Genomic DNA, 14,428 nt, shown 5'->3' on the forward strand with positions numbered 1-14,428 from the left:
GACTCATCGTCGTCCTGCTTCCGCTTCCCCCCACACCCCCCCCCCTCACATGATTCTTTCACGAATCAATAAAGTTGTTTACCTACCAACCTACCTACCCGTCGACTGCGCATTACTTCGCGGGGCTTCAAGTGGCCGAACGCAACCAAAGAAAGTTCTTCGTTTCCAATAGCCGGGCATCTGAGGTTTTTTGAGAGATCCACTCGAATAAATGTGCGCTGACTGCCGCTGTTGAGAAGAATGCGTACGAGACACCTTCGTGACCCGCTTTCAATCCACACTTGTCCTGTCTGGAGAAGGACTGCGTTGACTCCACTCAGGGCGCTCGGGGCAGATGTCACTGGAGGCGTGTTCGTGCTTCGCCCGGCGATACATGGCTCATCCTGATCAACTGTGGTCGCGTTTGCACGGGTTGGTGCAGCTGACTGGAACTCACAGAGGATGGTCAAATGTCGACGATGGCACTTGCTACACATGATGCCGCGCGCATGCCGACAAAAGCGAGCCATGTGGTTGCTCCTGCCGCAATGGTAGCAGCTTGGAGCACTGCGCAAGCGGGCCCTTTCTTCATACGCTGAGAGCTGGCTGTTGCATTCCGCGATGGTGTGATGGCAACTGTTGCATAAAGGGCACGCTTCTTCCGTAACTGCAACAGACTCGGCAGCGAGTGCGGACGCCGTTGGCAGATGACCCACTGGTGCTGGCAGAGATTGGACGTCCTCTTCATGTATCAAATGCGAGGAAGCCGACGCCGTTCGTCCTGGTCGGCCTTCCTCTCTTATCTCAACCTGGACGCGAAGAAAACGTAGCATTTCTGCAGCCTGTCGAGCTCTCTCTTCAGGTGTCGCAATACCGGATGTATCCTGCGGCGCTTCCATCGCCTACTGGCGATGGAGTATGGCGAGGTCATCAGGCAGGCACTTCATTAGGACGCGGTTGAGGACAGCGTTGTACTGGTCAGGTGGGACGCCCAAACCGGTCAGTGCGGAGACCCGAAACTGGACCTTGTCGTAGAGCAGTCGAAGTTTTTCAACCTCTGCCGAAGACTTGACTGGTGCCAAGGCGAGGAGGTGGTCAACGTGCTCGTTGATGAGCAAGTCGCGTCGACCAAACTGCTCCGTCAAAGTCTTGATGGCGATGTTATAATTATCTTCAGCCAGGCGAATACCTTCGATTGCTCTCTTGGCTGCACCAGTCAAATATGACAGCAGGTACTTGAACTCCTCGATCTGCAGAAGTTCGTCGTTGAGATGTATCGTGGCGCTGAAGTGGTCCCAGGACTGCCAATCGCGAAGCGCGCCAGAAACCGTAGGGATCTGTAGTTTCGGCAGGACCACTGTGCGATGACGCAGCATGGTTCATTGACTGGGAGTCATCTCTGTTACTTGAGGTGAAGGGTCAGTGACCTTGTTGTTTGCCGAGGTACTGGCACCACCAGCGTCAACGTTCGGTAAAGTAGCCTCCGGCATTGAGGTACTCGCTGCCGTCTGTTTTGTTTGCAGCCTCTCGAAGAAAGAACCGTGCTCGGGACACGGCGTAACACACCTTTCGGTCGTAATCTTCTGCGGCCTCGAGTTCTTCCTCGTAAGCGTCGTCGTCAGTGGCGTCGAAAATGTCCTTGTTGAGGTTGACGAGCTCGGCGTTCTTTTGAATCAGGTAGGCAACGTGAGATTTCACTTGAGCGGCATCGGGAACGGAGGCCTGCAGTTCGTCGGTCAGGAGCGTAAGTGTTCCCGTGACGCTGGCCGTGACAACGCCGCGGTTCTTGCGCAGCCGCTCCACTGATGCCATCGAAGCTAGAAGTCTTGGAAGGGCGATGACCGGGGGATTTCGGCACCAGAAAGAATGTCGCGTAATTAAGACACGAGCGCTACACCAAGAACTCCATCTTTTTATTCCACTGCTCGTGCCAACTTCCTCCTTCTTCTCTTCTCTGCTTTGCGTCTTGTCGCAGCCGGTCCGCAATCATCAACATGCTGAACTGTCACCAATTGAGATAACATGCAAACATATTAAGCCGATTATATAATGAGAAAAAGTGCATAGGTGAAAATAGGGAGAGGGGAGGCCCCCCCCCCCGAAATTTTTCAAATTTGCATGTGTATATACACATGCACATACACAAAATGCACGGACAAACATACATAAAGTATGGTCCTCTTTTAGAAATGGCACATTTGCGCGTGATTCACCCACGATAGAGCTTGTTAGGCACTGCCCGAGAGCGGACAGCTGCAGCCGTGTTGCATTGTCAGGAGGGGCCTGACAACAGACTTTGAAGGGTTAAGGAACATTACTTCGTCATCATCATCATTCTTATTTTGGACAATGACAAATAACAAAATGCACATTTTTCCTGTCTAAGAGGTTGACAAAACAGGCACTGCTGTGAAGCCCGAGGAAGAGTGTAGAACACCCGTTCGTAGAATTTTCACTGCTCCGTTTCCCAAATTGTCAATGACATCAATGTTTGAGGTAAGCATGCAGGGCTTCTCCAGCACAAGTAGAACCTTGTTAGGGAGATTCGACAACTCTGTGTACGACATGCACGCTACTCTTTGCTGCGCTTTATCGACTGCCTGCTTGTTACAGCAGTTGATACAGGTCGTCTGCAGCGAGTTCCACCAGGTTGTTTACCCTTCAGATGTAGCAACGAAGGCACCGGAGAAGTGCTGGTGGGAGGAGCAATCGCGCTCTTGGCAAGGCAGCGGCGCCCTTTCTCACGGGTGCCAGCCAGATGTTTCCAAAGGGTTTTTAGCTATTTTAAGTTAATCATTGCAGTTACTTTTTATTATTTCTGTTAATTATATTATTTTACACCTTGTTCGTATACGCTAACTCTGTTTTGAGCATTGCTAGCCTTGTTTTAGGCCTGTATTGACAACTTGATTTGGAGCGAGACCATGCCACATGAGACGGGCTCCTGAAGTGCTAAGCACTTAAAAGGCACTAATGTCTGACAGAGCATCATACTGCTTTCTACGCACACATCACTCAAACAACAGAGGCAGTTACGTAAGCTTAAGACTGCGAAATATATGCAGAACACAAAACGACTATGCTAACATTGGAGTACATTGCTCACAGCGACACATCTGTAAACACATATATAAGATTTGTTGTTTTTAACTGAAGTGCAGTAATAATGACATATACTGAAGCAAACTCAAGTGGACGAAGAAACACCCTATGCATCCACTTTGTTGGGTATTTCTGTGCATGTAATCCCAGGGAGTGTCAATCAGATCCACTTGTAGCCAAGGTGGCGAGTGTGGAACACTCTTTTTGCCAAAGGGTGTCACATGATCTTTCTATGAGGTGGCAGCTGAACAACAAACCCTCGCATGCTACCTAAAGCCATCGAGTCTTCTGGGACGAGACCCTCGCTATGAAAGAACGAAAGAAAGAGAATTGTTTGAGGGGCTCGTTTCTTTGTTAGACACATAACTTCTTCACTTGTTATCCTAACTAAAAATAACAGAAAAATTCCAAACAGCATTTTCTAATGACAAAAACAAGATGTAGATTCCCAAAGAAATGTCTGCCTGCCAATGAGTACTGCGTCTACTAAATCTTTACTTTTATATAATTTAGTAACTAGTGTGCCCAGTGGCAGTGTGCCGTACTGATAAGCGCAGGCGTACATAAGAATAATGGAAGATATACACATGGTAAATAATGCAACACTCACCCTGTCCTTACGCAGGGCTATGTGGTGTTCAGCGAGCATGCGCATTCCCAGCCGTGATGTCAGGGTACGGTCAAGGAAGGTCTTCACCAGTTCATCTTGCTACACAGAAAGGAAAACAGTTTTGTGCAGCAAAACACATTATGAAATACAATATAAATAAATCGGGGATTTTAAAGAGAAAGATATTTGTCGTTGGCAGTTACATCTGTTATTTGTATCGCTTTATATAGTTAATGACTTGATGCTCAATTATTGTGTGGATGAATACAGATAAGAACAAACAAGGTGGTCCTGGTCACCATTCCCGATATTGATGACATCTACCACAAAATTCTGAGCGAGTGCCCCTCCCCCCAGCATGTTTAAAGGGATACTGAACAAAAATAGAAAAAAATGACAAAAACATAGAAATTATACTTGGAAGGTGCAACCGTTCCGATTAATGATAAACAGTTTCTTTCACACATTGTTGAACAGTTGTCTGTATGTTTGGACAGCGCCTCCTCTATCTTTCTGTGGCTGGGTGAAGGAGAGCAGCGCTATGAGAACCGGCCGTCGGGGTTAGTGCGGCTTTTAGCCGCCGGGCGCCGCCACCGGAGTAGACCCACCGTCACGTCGTCGCTCGCAGAAACGAATGCCGTGGCTGCATTAGAAGCTGCTATATGGTTCAGTTTTCGGCTGTGGTCACGTTGTTTAAAGTATAATGAAAACTTGTAAACGAGAATCATGAAGCACTTGTCGTTCTGGGCAACTAGCCCATTTTTTGAAGGCGTGTATCGTTCGCGGCTATCTGATCGAGACGCTCGCGCGTCGTCTGCTATGCCGATACCAGAGAGCGCATGCCAGTGATGCGCAGAAAATTGTTTTGTCACCGTTACGTTCCCTTGACTGATAGTCGGTTTTTGACAGTCTGAAAGTCGATTTTTGAAAGCAGCATTTGCCAGGAGCTAATATTAATGTGTTGCTACTGGTACATGCATTCGTTGACTGTTCGGACGCAGCACGCTCATGTTTAGTGATACTTGCCATGCTTGGTTCAGTGTTACCTTGAGTTGCAAACGCGAAGGGTAGTCTGCAAAGACTGACGCTACTGCATCCTTCTTAAGCCGCCGCTTCTTATATTCTATGAAATCTTCGGGTCCTAAACGACGGCTACATATTCTAATGTAGTTTGAAGATGTATTAGGAGACCAATTATCCCGCCCAATTACTGCAAGCCATCGCTCCCGAACACCAACGGCAGCTGGAATTTCATGAAACGACAGCCGAACAGTGTATTAAGGCAAAAGCCTTAGATGCCTCATCCACGGCCGCTTCATGAACGCACTCGTGTTTTCATAGAGCGGCCGTGCCTCATCAAACGCGAAAACTGACCGTCGGCGGCGTCAGCACGATTGATGCAAGAAATCATTACGTGATGACGTCATCATATGACGTCACATAACGTGACGTCGTCATATTGCATCTTCGCTTGGTCAAAATGAGCCGATCACGGAGGCAGTGCATGCCTCCGCTGATGTGCAGAAAGCTTTCAGTGCCTCCGATCCTTGAGGCTGTAAGAAAACCACGTTAGGCGTAGAAGTATCTCGGAGGGAGGCAGGGGATGCTTAATACATTGACTGGGAAGAAAAAGAAGATGGCTTTCGCGTTTCAGTCGTCTTAGGTGAATACCCTGTGAGTTTTTTTCTTTATCAGTAAAGGGAAATAAACGAAATACAATCGTGATTTCTTTCCGTTCCATTTGCAGAGTGGAACACAACAGTATGACATACTAACGTATGCGAATGATGTGGTTGCGATAGCCTAAAATAGAAAATACAACGTGAATACTATCAAACTCGAGTGCAAGTATCGAACCGGCAGCACGACCTGACAGACTGCCTACGGAATATGTACAGCGGGGATGGAAAGAAACGCGAACATGCGGCATCTACATTCCTTGCTGTTTCGCATTTATTTTCAAGCCTGGATGATTGATGAAAAGACGACGTCATCCGCGACACAATCAAAGACCATCTAGTATCTTTTTATTGCCACCACGGTCAGAGTGCGATGAAAGCAGCGCTCCGCATTGTTTGTGTTTCTTTCCATCCCCCTGTATCTGCGAAAGCCTGCGAGAAGCACAAATGCAAGTAATCTCAGATGCAAAGACGAATTCGTGAGCTTCATAATACGCGCGGCCGTTCAGTGCCAGCTTCCCATAGTCTACTCACACAGCGCCACCACACGGCAGTGGCGAGCGGTGGCAGAGCGCGCGCTCGACGGCCCGAGGAGAGCGTTCGCCTACGAACTGAAAAAAATAGAGTAGGCACTGGTTTGGAGGACTGCCAGCGCGCGGCGGCTGCAGGGTCACATTCTCCTGTTTGGCCTTCTCCACCTCTCGTTCACATCCCACTCTTCCACAAAGGCGCCGAGACGTGCCCCTCTCTCTAGAAGCTTTACCACATCCAGGAGGATTGTTTGCTGCCGGTGCTTTCTGTAGCGGTTCTAGCAGCCGTAGAGGCAGCTGAGCGGCTTGAGAGACACGAGTGAAGATTGGCACGGTCGTTTGAGGTGACCTCAAGCTTAACCTCCTCTACACTACGGCGCGGCCGCTAGACACGGCAGTTTGTGAAAAACGCACTAAATTCATTATTTTCCACTAGTTTCTGTCTGAAACAAATGGTGTGTCTACTGATTTCAGCACCCAATCTTTCAGTTTGGCTGAAAATGTTGGTGGCAACAGTCTACATCCAAATGAACTACCAACAAGCCCAAGTGGGAACCCTCTTGAAGCTCTGACATAAGCCACGCTTGCGTTGAACAATCAACAACCACACGAATCCACCTTCGTCGAACGAAATGGCATCAAGGCATCGGCCGTACTGCTGCTTGGAGCAATCTTGTTGCCAGTGTGCATAGATGAGCCATTTGGAGGGCTCCTTCAGCACGGCACGTTTCGGCCACCGTGTCCTGGGCACGGAGTGCAAATAGGAGGATTGTATCGAGGGAGCTGTGCGGTGAACGAGTGTCGAGCTAGTTGAAAGGCGTAAAGTCGGTGGTTTCGTGTTTCGTTGTATTGTACGCATAGCTGATAAGCGGTAAGATCTGATCCCAGTTCTTGTGATTGGATGAAACATTCATAGCCAGCATATTAGTAAGATGCGGTTAGATTGGGATTGCTTACGCAACCGTCGACGTAAACTGCGACTGAAGTTCTTTCATGCGATCTATCACAGTCATATTGGAATTGATAAAACAAAATATTTACTTTCCCCGCACTATGTCTCAGACCGCGTAGACCATACGTTCAAGGTACGAGAAATCGCATGCAAGACTGACGTATTTCAAAATGCTTTTTTTCCCAAAACGATCCGAGAGTGGAACCGATTGCCTTCAAACATTTCCTCTATCGTGTCGAATGATTCCTTTTGCCCTCTGTTAAAATAACCGTGTTTGTATTTCTACTTTTCTCATTGTTATATGCAATGTCATATGTTATATGTCATTGTTATATGTATTTGTGTTGCTGATTGTGATTAATTGGTGATCTTGATTATTTGTTTGGCGGCATTGTATTCTTTTTTTGTGAACCCTCCCCACTGTAATGCCAATTGGCGCTGTGGGTAATGAAATAAATAAATAAATACATTCAACAAGGCCGTTCGTCTGAGATGTTATGGTGCTGAATGGCGAAACTGTGAAGTGCAGAGGTGAAGCAATTGTTCTACAGCGTCTGTGATGAATCGGCGAATAGTCACTGACGATTGCGCGAGACGAACCATGGCGAAGAACTATGAAGCGCAACAAGAAGGCAGTCATGCAATCAGCTGTGGAGGACGGTATCGCAGTGGTTTCCACGTACCTGGTAAGGTGATCGACACAGATATTACCCAACGGTTGTTGTTCGAAGATAGCGGAAACGGTCCTAAGAGGTTGGTGCTAACTTCCTCAAAAGGCACAGTAGAAGAACGTGTTGTTGGGCGAGTTGGTGCTTGCTGAATGACATAATGCAGCGCTAAAACCACACACACCACAAAGTAAGGAACACAAACCGACGGGACAGGCGCTACTCACAACTTTAATGAAACTACAATATGAAACTACAAGATGCAACTACAGGCACAGTAGGCGGCGCTATGGGATAAAGAAAGCCGTGCCGGGCGCGATTGTGGGTCACTTGTGACGCTGGCACTTGTCGCAGCTCGAGACGCATTGCTTCGTAGAATGTCGCATTCGAGGCCAGTAAAAACGCTCCTGTGTTCGATGTAAGGTGCGAATGAATTCAAGATGAACTGATGTTGGATCATCATGCATAACACGAAACACATCGCATCGAAGAATTTCAGGAACAACCAGTAAATAGCACGGACCACTTGCTGAGTAGTTTGTCTCGTACAAGAGTCCACCAAGAAGAAAAAAGCAACCCTTTGGGACAGCGGCATCGGTGAACAAAGGGTCCAAAGATAAGTCATTGTGTTGTTCCCGCTGGAAGATGTTGGCACCAGGAAATGTGCAAAAGATCATAGCAAAATAGACGTTGAAGGTATAAGCATTATCTTTCAATGTGGCCAAAGGAAGGCGAGAAAGGCAATCAGCGGCGGAATGACATCTTCCACCTTTATGTGAAATACTAAAGTCAAGTTTTTCAAGCTGTAAAGACGAGCACCCAAGGCGGCCAGAAGAGTCTCGGAAGGTAACAAGCCAACACAGCGAAGGATGGTCAACAGAGCCAACACAGCGAAGAACCAGTGGTTCACAATGGTGAACGGCCGGCCGTAAGAGGTAGCAACGAAACTTCTGAATGGCGAATACAGCCACTTAGCATTCTTGCTCTGCTACCGCGTTTTTCCTTTCGGCCTTGCTTAGAGATCGACTCTGTAAACAATGACATGCTCTGCATTATTATGGCGCTGAACAAGCACACCTCTAATGTCAATTCCACTCGCATCAGAGTGCACCTCAGTAGGAGCAGACGGATCAAAGTAATGAATAGGTTCTGGCGTCAGTAGAAACTTCAGTTGAGAAAATGTCGTTTCACATTCAGGTGTCCACTCGTCTTTTCGCAACAGGCTTTTCAATGGGTGCACAACGTTCACGAATCTGGGCACAGAATGTTGAAAGTAGGAACATACTCCCAGGAAGCTGCGGAGTTCTTTTAGTGTCTGGGGTGTCTTGAATGTTCTGACTGCTTCTATTTCGAGGGGGTCTAGCCTGACAACATCTTTGACGGCCAATTGACCAAGGACTGACGCTCGTCGTCCACCAAACCAGTATTTCTTCGAGTTCAAAACCAAGCCAACCTCTCCGATGCAAATTAGAATGAGACGCAAGCAGGAATGAGACTCAAGCAGGCGTTATGCTCTTCGAAGGTACGTCCGAAAATGACGTCATCTAGGTAGCACAAACGCGCCTCCTATTTAAGACCATGAACGATGTCCATAAATCTTTTAAAGGTAGTGGGGGTGTTGCAAAGCCCAAACAACATAACATTAAATTGGTAAAGTACATCGGGCGTCACAGATGTGGTCTTCTCCTTGTCGACAGGGTGCAAAGGGACCTGCCACTGCCTTGATCGCATACCTACTGATGAAAAGTAGGAAGCCGAATGCAGGCAGTCAATGACATCGTCAATCCGTGGCAGCGGATATACATCCTTGTTGGCGAGGGCATTTAGTCGTCTGTAGTCAATGCAAAACATCAAGGAACTGTCTTTCTTTTTAACCAAAATGACAGGTGCTGCCCATGGGCTGCCCCACTCTTCGATGACACCCTTCTGCAGCATACCCTGAACTCCTTCGGCGATAACACTGCACTCCGATGATGACACTTGGGAAGGATCAGATGAGCAGTGCTTGTATCAATCCTGTGCTGAGCGCAGAACACGGTAGAGGTAGTGGCTTCTCCTCTTCACAAAAGTCAAACACCGAATCATGTCTTTCAGACAGGTGGAGTAACGCTTTTTGCTCATGTGCCCGTAGGGCCTTACTAATCACGCTTACAATCTGCGACTTGTAGGAGCAACTGTGCTCACAAGTGGCTGAACATTTCTACCTTTTATTGTAGTTAATGGCAGCAATAAAGTTTTCGGTGACATCATCGAACACACAGTTTCATTCCTCGAGGAAGCACAACCGGCATGGACAAACAGTTAAGCCCCCACAGAAAGGTGGCTCTATCATTAACCAACACAACACCACACAACACAATAAGGCACTAATATGCCTTTCTTAGCACATTGAACGGCGACAGGTTCAATGACAGCATCAAGGAAGGATGTGGCAGAGACTGAAGCAAATACAGCAACTGACCTGTCTATGAGGGCGCTGTCAGTTCATTGGAAACGACCAGAGCATCCTCCACGGGCTGCGGCTCATCGAGGGCAGGGACAATTTCACCGCTGACAAAATGCTCACCGGTACCACAATCGATGAAAGCGTTACACTCCTGGAGAAAGCCAATGCCGAGAATAACATTGGGTGCAACGCTGCAGCACCAGAAACTGTTGGGAACACTTTTCCTGCCAATAAGACATTAACGGCACAAACTCCTAGAGGATGAAGTATTTCCCTGCTTACACAACAAAATCGTGTTGATTCGTCCCAAGTAAACGTAACTTTGCAGCCAATGCAATTTTTGTAGGAAAAACTCGTAACAGAAATTGGGACACCGGTGTCCTCTAAAGCAGTTGCACAAAAGCCATCTATCAACACGTGTGTCTTGTTCTTGAACATCGTAACTGGAGGAGGCATATGACGTGATTCCTTAGAGAAGTATAGGTGAATCCTTTTGTGCGACCTCACCGGCTAGTTTACTAGCGGTGGTGACAGCCATCGTCGTGGTGAATGCGAGCGATGCAGTCGGACGGACGGAGGCGTCAAACTACAATCGGAAGTGGGAGAACTGCTACATCGAATCTCACGCCGTGAGGTACTCCTGGAATAGGAGGGCCAGGGACCGTTGTTTTGACCATTGCCCGCTCGAGGAAACACTGATAAGGAATCATAGCGTGATGTCTCTCGATGCCGATGACAGAACAGAACTATGTGGCCGGCGACAGCACAACGGTAGCACACAGGAGAGATTGGCGGTACGCATTCTACTCCCGGAAGGCGATGTGGTGGCACAAATGTGTCTTTGTTCGGGTCTAGGTGGTGGCCGGCTGATGGGCATAACTGAAGTGGTGTTCGTACCTCAACTCTTGGTGGTTAGTGTGCTGTGGCCTCGGTGGTGAGCCAGACCTGTAGTTGTAGTTGTCGACGCCTGCTGCAGCAATGGACACGTGATGGTGAGAGGGCTTTGGTGCAGCTTCGTACAACGTTGGGTCTACGTGTCGGGCGAGCTCTTCACGTAAAATTTCTGGTATTGTCGACGCAAGATCAAAGAATGTGTATTCGTCGACACTCACAACAGTGGAGATAGAAGCACTATGTCTACCGTGCTGTCGCCAGATTTGCCACCGAATGTGTAAGGCTCTGTCAGGTGCTGACGCAGCTAGGGACCAGCCGTGGCCGAAGCGGGTACTGAATAATATCTGGGTTTTACGTGCCAAAACCACGATATGACAACGGGGCATGCCGTAGCGGAGGGCTCTGGAAATTTCAACCAACTGGTGTTCTTCAATGTGCAGTGACATCGCACTGTACACGGCCTCTCGCATTTTACCTCTATTGCCGGGATCAAATCCGCGACCTTCGGGTCAGCAGCTGAGCACCGTAACCACTGATGAACCGTGTGGGGCCTGGTGCTGGATCTGTGGGGATAACGGTTCCATCTTCACTGTGAGACGTCTTAATCGGCAGTGGTAACGAAGGCAGTCCTGCAATGCAGCATCTTCGGCATCGATCAGGCAGTTGCAAAACAGTGTTGCTTGGTTGAACACTCAGCACCTCAACCACCAAAGTGCTACGGTTGAATTAAGGATGACTGTGTTTATTTACAGAATGAGAAATCACGGGCAAAGATGGAGTCTACAGGCTGCACCAGGCAACCTTGTCTTCCTCTTGTCCGGCTCATACCGTAAAAATATGTCGATGCGTGCACAACATCTGCCTACTTAAAAATGCACATTTAGATGTATTTTTTGGCCAGTCTAGCTTATACTGCAGACAAGGGAAATTGCGCAGGGTGATAAGGACAGAGGTTGAAGAGTGCTTTTGAACAAGCTTGTCATTTCCAAACCAAAGCACAGTGCTAGAATGAAGATGAAAAACCAGCAGGTAACACCTGAAATTCTGCGATATCTGAATAGTTTCATTTTCACGCCCAGCAAAAGGAGGCAGAGTGAGTGTATAGATGCTCTACATCCTGAATATTCCCCACTGGAAGGGGCACTTGCTCGGAATTTTATGGTACTTTAGATGCAGCTTCTGGACCTAGTACAATGACTCTGAAGTTCTGGGGAAAAAATTGTGTGGGGAGAAAACATGAAGTAAATTTTCGGCCAATGAAAACACTTCTGTCAATTTCACAATTTCTGAATTTCGAGCGCACTTGAACAAGTGAAATGCAACCTCATGAGTATTTTATCTGACTTGGCTATGGAATGAAATTTTAAGGAAAAAGCAATGACAAACATGGTTAACGACCCAAATTACTCATAATTCAGGAATTTATTGCTGTAAGAAAGTTAAAATGAGGATAATAATACTCGGCGTCGTTGGTGCTTGTGCTTTCTTGTGAGTAAGTTCTGTGGATTTGCCACACACTGTTATACTTTACAATTAATGGTACAATGGGGTGACATTAGAAGGTGGTTTTTATGAAGTGAGCATGACCTATTCAGTGTAACGACAAAAGCCCAAATTGAGTGTCGACGTGCTTACAAGAGCAGAAGGGACGAGTGGCAACTGTAGGAGCCGAGAACATTTGTGGAATAGAAAAGCCTACTGTAGAAGCTAAGAAAAATCTTAAATGTCGGGCTGTCATCACATTTAATTATTGTCAAATAGTATGGGGTAACACAACACACACTAATCTCGAAGGTATTCGAGGGTAACTTCTTTTTGGGCGAGTTGGTGTTTACGAAACATACTGTAGTAGCATAAGGCTCGTAAAGGAAAGGAAGCAGAAGAAGGAGAAGAAAGACAGGCGCTACACTAACAAACGTTCATGCAGAAGGTAGGCTTCCTCTATATACGCAAACAAGTGCATGTGCAGACGCACAAAAACCCAACAATGGGGCCAAAGTGGCAATATACACATGCCACCACCCTCAAATAGTTAACAATCCCATTTCAGCATCATAGAGCGTAGCACATGTTTGACTGCTATGATAGGCTCTCACGCACGGTTTTGTTCTTCCTCCTGCCTAGGATCCTAGCTTCAGACAATCGCGATTCAAGACCTGCAATGTGCAGACAGGTACGCACTCCCATCTTTCTTTAAAGGGCCAGTAAACAGGCTCCGTCCTTCTTTTTTACCTCCCAAACAAGCTCGTTATTTCGTGCAGAAGGCTGCGGCGACCACATTCTTCGAATATGCGCAGCGCGCAGATGCACCATTTCGAAAAAACAATTCCCGCGCCCCTCCCCAGCACCTGTCGAATTGTCCTCATACGCGCAGTGACGTAATCTTGCCCTGGGCAACTTTACGTATCACCGGCTTCGTCGATTGGTCCTCTGCACTACGAAACGGCACCTTGGCCCTGTGGTGATGCGGTTTTGGCCACGCATTTACCGCGCTTCTTCACCGCACTGCTAGGGTGACCCTAGTGCCGCTCTGACACCAGTGACACGTGGAGGAAGCGTTGCCTGATCGTTGACTGCGTGCCCATGACGTAACCACTGATGTCGTGTTACGTGACCGAAGTGGGCGTAGTCACGACAGTAGGCTATGCCTACCCTTCTTGGCTGCGAAAAGGGTAGGAAGGCCGACCGAGAAACCGAAACCAGCCGAAGCAGGTTGTTCTGCACCCTGTAACTTTCTATTACTGCACTTATTCGCGGCAGCATGTCCACACTGTACATGTGAGCAGTTACAGCTTCATAACACATTTTGGACTCAAGGGTTGTATACTGGCCCTTTAAAATATTACCATGCTCCTTCATTTGGTCGTTAACACATGGTTTTAAACCTTTCTGCACGGCAAAGGCCTATCTTTCACCTGCGAGATTCAGGTGGACAATGTGCTACAGCTTTTACATTTAAGCATTAAGTTTCCAAAGAACATGTTTGTTGGTGCTATTAACCACGTGCTAAAAAAGAGTTGGTATATGATTCTGCCCATTCTAAAATTATCAAATGGAGGATAGCCACAACTTCCCTGGGGTCTGCGATCAGGTGGTTGTGTGTTCACAAGATGGAGTTAAGTTTCGACAATCAGAATGAGCGACTTGCAAATGTTGGCTACCCTCACTCGGTGTTGACATCAATAGCGGAAGCTTTACTACAGAAGCTGAAAGGCAAGAGGAAGCCTAACGTGGGCGATGAAGTCGTGTTTAACACTCAAAAGAGGGCACAAGTGGGCTCCTACCTCAACAAGGTTAACCGCAACATCAGGAAGGTTGCAAACAGGGCATCTTTTTTTTTTAAATGTCACACTTCAGAACTGAAGGGGCATCTGTTGTTTTTATTTACCTGCCTCAAACTGTCCATACAGAACCCTGCTGTTCCGAGTCGGTTGACAGTGGCGCACATTAAACGTACGTGCAAGCTCCACTGGAATGTATACAAGAGTCTTGCTCAGTTGTTGCAAGTGTCCATCGGCCAAACTAGTGATGCGTTAACGCCAGAATGGGGAGCATGCTATAGTGTTAA

General features: G+C 47.5%; 1 protein-coding gene across 3 annotated transcripts in view; it reads right to left on the reverse strand.

Moving 5' to 3' along the window:
* Nucleotides 1–14,428, reverse strand: part of LOC119391051 (3-methyl-2-oxobutanoate dehydrogenase [lipoamide] kinase, mitochondrial) — a 395,177-nt gene that overhangs the window by 196,115 nt on the left and 184,634 nt on the right. For all 3 annotated transcript variants that reach the window (XM_049415029.1, XM_037658741.2, XM_037658740.2), the window contains one exon: nt 3,692–3,790. In XM_049415029.1, the coding sequence (XP_049270986.1) occupies nt 3,692–3,790 (99 nt within the window). The remainder of the gene's footprint in view (nt 1–3,691; nt 3,791–14,428) is intronic.

This window comes from Rhipicephalus sanguineus, chromosome 4 (assembly GCF_013339695.2).
Source record: "Rhipicephalus sanguineus isolate Rsan-2018 chromosome 4, BIME_Rsan_1.4, whole genome shotgun sequence".
Taxonomy (NCBI): Eukaryota; Metazoa; Arthropoda; class Arachnida; order Ixodida; family Ixodidae; genus Rhipicephalus; species Rhipicephalus sanguineus.